Source organism: Tiliqua scincoides, chromosome 9 (assembly GCF_035046505.1).
Source record: "Tiliqua scincoides isolate rTilSci1 chromosome 9, rTilSci1.hap2, whole genome shotgun sequence".
Lineage (NCBI taxonomy): Eukaryota > Metazoa > Chordata > Lepidosauria > Squamata > Scincidae > Tiliqua > Tiliqua scincoides.
The window spans coordinates 45,075,789-45,085,528 of NC_089829.1; the positions used below are offsets into that span (position 1 = coordinate 45,075,789).

At 49.7% G+C, this 9,740-nt stretch overlaps 1 protein-coding gene and 1 pseudogene across 1 annotated transcript; both read right to left on the reverse strand.

Annotated features, from left to right (window-relative positions):
• Positions 1-871: 871 nt before the first annotated feature.
• Positions 872-3,643, reverse strand: NRN1L (neuritin 1 like). The gene is made up of 3 exons (XM_066637980.1): positions 3,568-3,643; positions 2,448-2,607; positions 872-1,157 (listed from the first exon to the last, which is right to left on the reverse strand). Exons 1-3 carry the CDS (start codon positions 3,641-3,643, stop codon positions 872-874), a joined length of 522 nt encoding a protein of 173 aa, XP_066494077.1.
• Positions 3,644-4,235: 592 nt separating this feature from the next.
• Positions 4,236-4,352, reverse strand: LOC136660698 (5S ribosomal RNA; annotated as a pseudogene).
• Between the last annotated feature and the right edge of the window lie 5,388 nt (positions 4,353-9,740).

Consider the following 9,740-nt stretch of genomic DNA (forward strand, 5'->3'; position numbering starts at 1 on the left):
CCCTTGCATCTGGCCTTCTGACACAGCCCATTTCTAAAATCAGGAGGTTGCGCATACACCTCATGGCTTGTAGCCCGTAATGGATTTTTCCTCCAGAAACTTGTCCAACCCCCTTTTAAAGGCGTCCAGGCCAGATGCCGTCACCACATCCTGTGGCAAAGAGTTCCACAGACCAACCACACGCTGAGTAAAGAAATATTTTCTCTTGTCTGTTCTAACTTTCCCAACACTCAATTTGAGTGGATGTCCCCTGGTTCTGGTGTTATGTGAGAGGGAAAAGAGCATCTCCCTATCTACTCTGTCCATCCCCTGCATAATTTTTTATGTCTCAATCATGTCCCCCCTCAGGCATCTCTTTTCTAGGCTGAAGAGGCCCAAACGCCGTAGCCTTTCTTCGTAAGGAAGGTGCCCCAGCCCAGCAATCATCTTAGTCGCTCTCTTTTGCTCCTTCTCCATTTCCACCATGTCTTTTTTGAGATGCGGCGACCAGAACTGGACACAATACTCCAGGTGTGGCCTTACCATCAATTACAAGAGGAAAAAGAGCCAGGAAGCTGATAATGGAGATGAAGGAATGTGACAGCAGGAAAAGAGGGCACTAGAATTGCCAAGGGCACCAGCAAGTAAGACATGGGCACACAGGGACAGGGGGAGCACCATTAGCACAGCCCAGCTTCTGTGAATAGGGCAGGGAAGTCCATCGCCTCCTGCCCCTTTCACCCAGAGGACCACGGAGCCCCTGCCATCAGGACACATGAAGCACTGCTATCAACTACTCAGCAATTCCCATGTCCTGGCACAGAGCAGTATCGGGCCACCAGTCTGTACTATGGTGGACAATATGGGAAGTGGCTCTCCCACTGCTCCCAGCCTAGGCAAAGGATGCCAATGCAAGTAGGGCCACAAGAGTCAGGCTGCCCAGAAGACTGGGCTGGGCAAGCCAGGCTGCTCCCCGCAAGGTCTCCTTGTTGGTTTCGTCCACATCCGAAGCCCTTCCATTGCCAGCCGGCTGCGTGCGGGAGCTACACAGATCGTGTAGGTTGCCTTGAAACTGGATCTTCCTGGATTCTTGGCGGAGCGACTCCCAGATATTAGCTGCCTCCTCTGGGCAGCTAGACAAAACCTGGTTGGCACAGATATGGAAATCATCCCAGGACCTGTAGAAGGGGAACCCGAGTGAGAACCAAGCAAGATTTCCACATAAGAAGCATGTGTTAGTGCTTGGACAAGTAGAGGGCCATGTGCTCCATTATGACTCCCCAGCTAAAAAAATTAAAAGGCCTGCAGAGCTGCCTCTGTTGGTCTGCTTAGTGCCTGAGTGAAGCACCTAACCCTGGGGCCACCCTTCCGTTTGCTGAGCTTTTCGAGCACTGTGGCTACACACTCACCACACAGCAAGCTTTAATAAACACTGAAAGGCAGCATGGTATAATGGGTTAGGGTGTCAAACCAGGGTTTCCCCCAGTTCTAGTCCAACTCCAATCCCCCACTCAGCCAAGAAGCTCCCCGGGAGAACTTGGGCCAGCTGCTCTCTCTCAGCCAAAGCAATCTCAGAGGATTCATAGAATCACAGAGATGGAATGGACCCACAAGGTCGTACAGCCAAACCCTCTGCCTGTAGCGGGAAATCCTTCTAGGGTTGCTGCAAGAGTGATGGACAGGGAGAGAAGGGAACCTTTTGCAGTGTTCTGAGCATCTTCACGGATGGACAAGATCATCGCTTAATCCAAAGTGGCTTCAGTGTGGCTCTCAGGTATCTGATTCTATTCCAATCACATCTTTTTGTCCTGTTGGATGTGCAAAATCTTACCCATTTGCAAAATCTTAGCTGGGTATTACTCTCCCTCATTTCCTGTTCCATGCCTTTCCCCATGACATTTCCTACGTCCTGAACAGCATCCCCTACTTCCATCAGAGGCATTTTTGGCAATGCCTTTCTGACCCACTGCAGTAGCATCTTACACTCCCCCCCCCCAAACACTGACCAAAGTCAGTCTCTGACTTTGATCCATCCAATTCTGAAGACCACTTCAAACTTTACAGAATTCTTATGAGAAGTGGGTTATGCACAGAGGAGTTTTGTAAAGTCTGCCCCAACACAGGGCAGCTCCTCTAGTTGGCCTTAGCCTTGATCATATGTTATGTTCTTCATCTATGTCACTTGTGACCAGATTAGACACAGCCTTCATTGTGTAGTTTAGGAGGGTTCCACAAATTATTTTCTTCCAACAGCAGTTGTGTGGGGACTCAGCCCAGACTGGAACCGCAGCACAGAGGTTGGGGTGTTCACTTCTGCTGTTTTCATGCTGAAAATCTTTCCCCCTTTCCCCAAGGCTGCTACAGCCCTCCTGAAAAGTCCCATTCAGGAGAGACAAGATGGTTTTGCCTTTCGTTCCTAGCCTTGAATATCCCAATCTACATACACCTTGGACGGATCCTGCACTCACCGGCAGATGGTGTCCAGCTCCTGCTGTTCCTGGATGCCGTCATCCGGCTGCTGCACACTCTGGGCCATGCTGTCCCCGAGGCTGATGAGGCACTCTGCAAAACCCTTGTAGATCGTGCTGCACTTCCGACCTGCAACGTTCACCGGCTCCTCAGACAGCACTGCAAGGGAGTAAAAATGGAAACACGAGGGGGTTTTATCTCCTCATCCCTTAGTCTTGTAATATTCCACTCATGCACATATAGATCCCCTTCTAAGAAGCCTGGAGCATGAAGGACAGGTCTATCAATGGCTACTAGTCACAATGACATTGCGCCACCTCTAGGTTCAGCAGCAGTGGAGCTCCAAGCTCCAGCCGCAAGGAAGCAATGGCAGGAGAGAAGGATGCCTTTTTCTCACGCATACTGGATTCCCAAAAGCATCTGGTGGGCCAGTGTGCGGAACAGGATGCCAGACTAGATTGACTCGGCCTGATCCAGCAGAACCTTTCTTATGGAATACTTGGGATACTCCACTCGTATCTTCACAGCAATCCTGTGGTGTAGGTGAGGTAGACAGAAAGAAAGAGAGACCTTAGCCCCAGATCACTCAGTACGTTTTGTGCCAAGGGAGGATTTGAATCCAGGTTTCCAGTTCCTGTCCCAACAGCCTTGCCACTAACAAAAACCCAAAATTTAATAGAGTGGTGTTATAGTAGGCAGTGCATGCTGGGGCAGACCTGACCAGGCGGACCTGGGTTCAAACTGCCTTGAGTGCCCAATATTTTTGGAAGAAAAGTGGGATACAAATCTTTTAAATTAATAAAATACACATTCAGCTGTGACGCTCATCAGGTGACCATTGGTCAGTTGCTCTCAGTGTAACCTACCTCACAGCACTGTTGCGAGGATAAAAATGGGTGTGGGGTGGGGTGAAAATCTATGCATGGCCCCCTGAGCTCCTTGGGTCAAATTATATAACAGTATTCTTCAACCTTGGGGTCGCAAAGCCTCAGGTGGGGGTCGTGTCAACTTACCAGACCAAAATAAGTTGAAGACCACTAGACTAGAGCACCACCAGGTACAGAGGGTACCCCTTCAGGTACCAGGGGTACACCCCATCTAGTGTACCCCTTCAGGTACCAGGAGTCTGTGTCCCAGTCCTGCTCAGGTTCTTAGCAGTTTTACTGAAATAGCTTTCACTAGCGCCAGGCTTCATGGTAACCTTTTCTGTTGTCTTTTATAAGAATATTTGGCTATAGTGAAAGGTGCTGGGAGGACAGAACAGGGGGCAGGAAGTGGGCAGATAGAGTCCTGGGAGGGAAGGTGGGATCAACAGTGGGTCCCTGGTCTTATTATTTATTTGGGTTGTGACACAAAAAAGATTGAAGACCACCGTTAGATAAAATATTATTATTATAATAATACATAATATATGTATAATATATAATAATATAATATAATAAAAGATGTATAGTAATAAATCTGAAGGCCTTAGGATTGGACCTCAACAGATGGGAAACTTTGGCCTCTGAGCGGCCCGCTTGGAGGCAGGCTGTGCAGCATGGCCTTTCCCAGTTTGAAGAGGCACTTGGTCAACAGACCGAGGCAAAGAAGGAAGGCCCATAGCCAGGGAGACAGGCCAGGGACAGACTGCACTTGCTCCCAGTGTGGAAGGGATTGTCACTCCCGAATCGGCCTTTCCAGCCACACTAGACGCTGTTCCAGAACCACCTTTCAGAGCGCGATACCAGAGTCTTTCGAGACTGAAGAATGGTTGGCAACCTCCAGTCTCGAAAGACTATGGCAGAAGCCTACAGCACCCGATATTCCCAGGTGGTTTCCCATCCAAGTACTAACCAGGCCTGACCCTGCTTGGCTTCTGAGATCAGACGAGATCAGGCATGTGCAGGGTAACAGTTGCAGGTTGCCAACAACAACAACAAAAATAATACATTAAAATCTGATTGCTTGTCCTAACAAGTAGAGGGAACTTTACAGTTTCAGAAGCAGAAGTCACCACTTCCTGCACCAGCTCAAGAAAGTACTTCAACTGAAGCTGGGGGAGTAGACAAACTTTAAACCAAGTTTCATAGGTAGATGACAAATTTGGTCCAAGTTCTTTAATCAGCTGAACAGGCTTTTTGGAGGATGCCCCCAGACTGGTTTCAAACACATGAGCGGGACCATTAAGCACAGTCATTCTGACATAACTGTTGGCAGGTTCTCTTACACAGACACCAGCTCGAGTGCCTGCACACAACGGACACACACATATTAAAGCTGAACTGGCTCAACCTCAGCTGGGAGGTGTCACCCGGGACGCTGCTCGCCCATGCAGAACGCCACAAGGTGTTTCGGCGTCATCAAAGGAGGAAACAGATTAATATTTCAAGAGAGCTGCCCTAGTTCAGTTTGATCAAACTCATCCCTGAGCTGCTCCTCTGAACGTACCAGCAGGAGGAGAAAAAGGCAGATGGGAAGCACCAGGCAGGGGGTGAAGGGATCCCCTCCAAACCAGCAAGGAAGCAATTAACAAGCTGTTGTATGGAATGGCTCCCAGGCTCCCATTTCCAAGGCCTCTGCCATGGACCCAGCAACCGTGCTGCAACCCCCTGATAAGGGCTCGACAAAGGCTTCTCTCCCAACACAGTCAAAGGAACAGCACTGAAGGGCCTTCTAAAAAGCTTAACACTTTCCCAGTTTCCTTACGCAGAAGGATTTCCCTTGCTCACCACATTGGCAACACAGCAATACCTTGACTTGCAACCACTTGACTTTCATCAAAACGTTTTTCACCAGCCAAAATAAATTGCCAAGCTTTGACATCCGTCCATTTTTGATTTTCACCCATGCTCTGGTCTCTAACCAGACAAAGTGCAAGTGGCTGTGCTGAGCTGAAAGGATCAATGGTCAACTCAAGGCAAGGCAGATTCCTACATTTGCATCTTTCTTGGAGTACCTGTACTAGGTGCACTGGATCCTGACTACAGAAATCAATGTCTGCCCACAGTTTATAAGAGGGATCAAAACCTCGGGTCCCTGTCCTTTTGGTCGAGCACAAGAGTGCCTTATGTTGCTCAACCCACTGGGGGAAACCACCAGTGAGTTACAGATATACGTGAACAACTCCTCTAGTTCTTACAGCACAGTAACAAGATCACAGTTGGGTGTTCATCCAGAAATGATGAGTACAGTCAATCAATATTGAGAGTTTTCAAGCATGGAGCTCAGAACAGAAAGGATCTCTTTACCTTTCCTGTTTTGTGAAAGACTTGGTCTGTTAAAAAAAAAATGCCCTAGTGACATCTAGGTGACATCTAGATGTCATGCCCTAGTGCAGGGGTCGGCAACCTGCGTTTCTAGAGCCGCATGCGGCTCTTTCAGCTGTCTGCTGCGGCTCCTCCGGGTGAAAGTGGCAAAGGGGTTAACAGGAGGCACCTGTGTTGGGAGGGCGGGCTGCTTCCCTCCGCCCCCTGAGCTCACTGCCCTCCTCTCCCTTCACCCCCACCTGCCCCACATTGGTTTCCCTTTTCAATTTTGCCCGCTCTGCAGGCTTAAGCTCCCTGTTTTTCCCTTCCCCAACTCTCCAGCAGACTCAGCCAATCAGCATCCAGCAGGCTCCTGGCTTTTTCTGTTGGAATGGCTCAGGGCCCTTCACTGGCTGACCACCAGCCAATCCTGAGCCGCCCTCCTCCTCAGCCATTGCCAGCCCTTGCAGCCCGCCTTTCCCTGAGCAGGTACCCACTCAGTGCAAGGAGGGGCTTTTCCTCCACAGCAGAGGAGACATCCTGTGTGTCTACTCAGTAGTAAGCCTGATTACAGGGGATGAAGCTTGCTCCCAGGAAAGGGTGCCTGGGATTGCAGCCGTGGAGCCTGCTCCTATGCGTGTCTACTCAGTAGTAAGCCCCATTACAGTGGATGAAGCTTGCTCCCAGGAAAGGGTGCCTGGGATGGCAGCCTTGGCACCTGCTACTACGCGTGTCTACTCAGTTGTAAGCCCCATTACAGAGGATGAAGCTTACTCCCAGGAAAGGGCGCCTGGGATGGCAGCCTTGAAGCCTGTTCAAGGCCAAGCGCAAGGACGGGTGAGTGGGAGCCCGTCTGTTCCAGAGTAAGCCCTGATGTAGTCCCTGGGCTACTCCCAGGAAGGTGTGGAGGGCTGTATCCTCAGCCTCCTCCTGTGCAGGTCTACTCACAAGTAAGCCCCGCTATAGTCAGTGGGGCTTCCTCCCAGGAAGGTGTGGAGGGCTGCAGCCTCAGCCCCCTCCTATGCAGGTCTACTCACAAGTAGTCAGTGAGGCTTCCTCCCAGGAAAGTGTGGAGAGGACTGCAGCCTGAGAGCTCCAACCAACTTTGGAGTCCCATTGTAGCCAATGGGGCTTACTCCCAGGATAGTGTGGAGAGGGTTGCAGCCTGAGGGAGGGAGGGCGGGCAGGCAGGGCAGAAGCTGGCCTGTGGTTGCCCCACCCAGCTTCCGCCCCCCAGCTCTGGCTTATTCTCTGGAGTCTGTGTCCTTTTTTTCCTTCCAGCAGGGTGCCTCTGGAAGGTGGGGGGAGTTATTCAGTATCCATGTAAGATAAGCAGATGTCGTAACCGCCATATGTATTGGAAACCTGGAAGATCTGGTGAGGAGGTAGATGTGGTGTTAGCAGTGGCCCCTTTAAGGGTAAGGCCTGGGCATCCAGCAGAGTGTGCTGCACAGCTGCAGCCACTTGAAGGCAATAGGGCCCTCAGGGATATAAGGACCACCTGAGGAAGGGGGTGTGGGTTGTAGAAGGAGTGCAGGTTGGAGAGGAGGCCTGGCCGGGACGGGACTTTGACTTGGATACTCTGACTTACTTTGGAATCTGATCTTGGACTATGACTTAGCTTATTGACTTTGAACTCTGCCCTAGATGCTCTGACTGACTTTGTGACTAATGGACTGCTGGAGACACTGGAGTTTGGTGTGTGGCTGCTGTGCCCAAGACCTGCTGAGGATCCAGGGTCTGCTGTAGTGGTGGGAGGCTGCTGGCAGGAGAGAGGACCTCTGCAGGTTGAACAGGTGAGCTACCCTGGAGGTGGGGTCTGGCAGGACTGCAGGGCAGAACCAGGGTCATTTGTTGGGGGAAAGAAGGGGAGCTAATTTGCTTAAAGTGGGCCTAATTCTCCAGGCAGAGAATGGCCTTGGAATCAGGCAAAACACCATAGAGGACCAGGCGTCTGAAAACACAGGACAAAAATGTATGACAAAACTAACTAAAAGCTACAAGAGGGGGCTACATTATAAAAATTGGACCTATAAGAGCATAAAGGTGAAAAAAAACTATATATGCAGTATTATCTTCATTTTAGATGTCAAAAGGGTTTTGTGGCTCCTGAGGTTTTTTTCCCTCTGGAAAATGGGTCCAAATGGCTCTTTGAGTGTTTAAGGTTGGCGACCCCTGCCCTAGTGACATCTAGATTAGATTATTGCAATGCGCTCTATGTGGGGCTGCCTTTGAAGACGGAAATTACAACTAGTACAGAACGCGGCTGCTCGTGTGGTTGCTGGGGCACGTCAGTTTGACTCTGTCGAGCCGTTGCTCCGGCGGCTACACTGGCTGCCGGTTCTGTTCCGGGCCCAATTCAAGGTGCTAGTTTTGACTTTTAAAGCCCTTTACGGCTTGGGGCCGGGGTATTTGAGGAACCGCTTCCTTCCCTACAATCCTGCCCGTGCTCTTAGATCATCTGGGGGGGCCCTTTTGACTGTGCCGCCACTAAGAGATGTGAGAGGGGCGGCGGCCAGGAAGAGGGCCTTCTCGGTGGTGGCCCCCAAACTGTGGAATATCCTCCCCTTAGAACTGAGAACTGCTCCCTCGTTGCTAACGTTTTGGCGTGGACTGAAGACCTTTTTATTTCAAAAAGCTTTTAATTGTTGACAGGCTGGCTGGCGTTCTTGCTTCTTGCTTTTTATATGAAAATCCACAGGGTTTGTTTGTTTTTAGATTTTTTAATTATTGTAAATTATTTTTAATTGTTCATGTTGCACTTTTAAATTGTAAGCTGCCTTGTGTGCCCGTTGGGCAAAAGGCGGGGTATAAATTAATAATAATAAAATTGGTCTGGGCTTTCAAACTATATGCTGGGGAACACTGGGAAAGGTTGCGAGAAGATCCATCACAGCAGTGAAATACCCCTTCAAGACAGCTTGCTCACAGCTCTTGGTCTTCCCCAGCGGCACATGGGTGTAAGGCAGCACTAAGTGAAACAGCATTCTCCAAACTTTGCACTGCGCACACAAGTGGCTCACAACTTGCTCTAGAACCCCTGCAGGTTGCATAGGAGTCTGCGGCAGCTTTTCAGGGGATCCTCAGCAGTCACACCAATATGAAGTTTCTCTTAAAAGGTGGAAACACCACTGGGCCGAGTCCCTTTGCCCAGCAGAGTTGCCACACTGTCAGCACCTTAGCACAACCCAGCAACTGCATATGAGGATTGCTTCCATGTTAAAACTGACAGAAGAGTTTTCCATCATAGGGAAGCCATCTTGGAGGTCTTCCCATAGCAATGTCATGGGATGGGGCTGTTGCCAAGTACTCTGAATACAGAAGGTCTCAGGTAAAATTCCTGGCGTCTTCAGGTCGGACTGGGAAACACCGTGAAATCCTGGAGTGCTGGTGTAGACCTAGAAAGAGCAGTGGTCTGACTCCATACATGCTCCTAATCCATTTGATCAAGAGTAAAGGCAGTGACAATCACCCATGAGCAACATTCAAGGGCTGCTCATGTTGCTACAATGGGGTGGCCCATTGTGGGATGGGGATAGAAATCTTTTAAATACATGCAACATAGAAATCCATGTGAGAAATGCAGTACGAGCCCAAGGGATACAACCTGCACACTAAATTATGATTATATAAATAATCACACACACAGAGACGGTTTCCTGTGGCTAATTCTTTTCCATGTTTTTACTATGACAGCTTTATCTCTGCAACAATGAGGGCCGGAAGACTGGTTGGTTTACTTTTATCTAAAAATTATCAGAACCTCAATAAGAGGCCAATAAGTTCCATCTACCTACCTAGGAGGGCCCAGAGCCATTTGCCAACCGTATCTACATTAGAGTAACCTTGTCAGAGCCTCTTCTGCAACCTTCACAGGATCACATTCTGGTTACCCAGGGCAAACCGCCAACCCAAGATAGGAAGTGGGTAGGACTCACAGGTGGCAAGCCATATGCCAGCCTGAGCCCATTGCCTCTTCCTGAGATTAGCATTAATCAATCCAATGAAAGTCACATTGCAGTGCAAGGACTCTACACCCGTTAGGCTGAGATACAGCTCCAACCA

Coding starts and splice junctions, on each gene's coding strand:
- NRN1L (XM_066637980.1), bottom strand. CDS start 3,643: ATGAAGCCTGGCGCTAGTGAAAGCTATTTCAGTAAAACTGCTAAGAAC. Junction 2,608..3,567: donor GACTGGGACACAGACTCCTG/GTACCTGAAGGG, acceptor ACTCCCTTGCAG/TGCTGTCTGAGGAGCCGGTG. Junction 1,158..2,447: donor GAGCTGGACACCATCTGCCG/GTGAGTGCAGGA, acceptor CCCCTTCTACAG/GTCCTGGGATGATTTCCATA.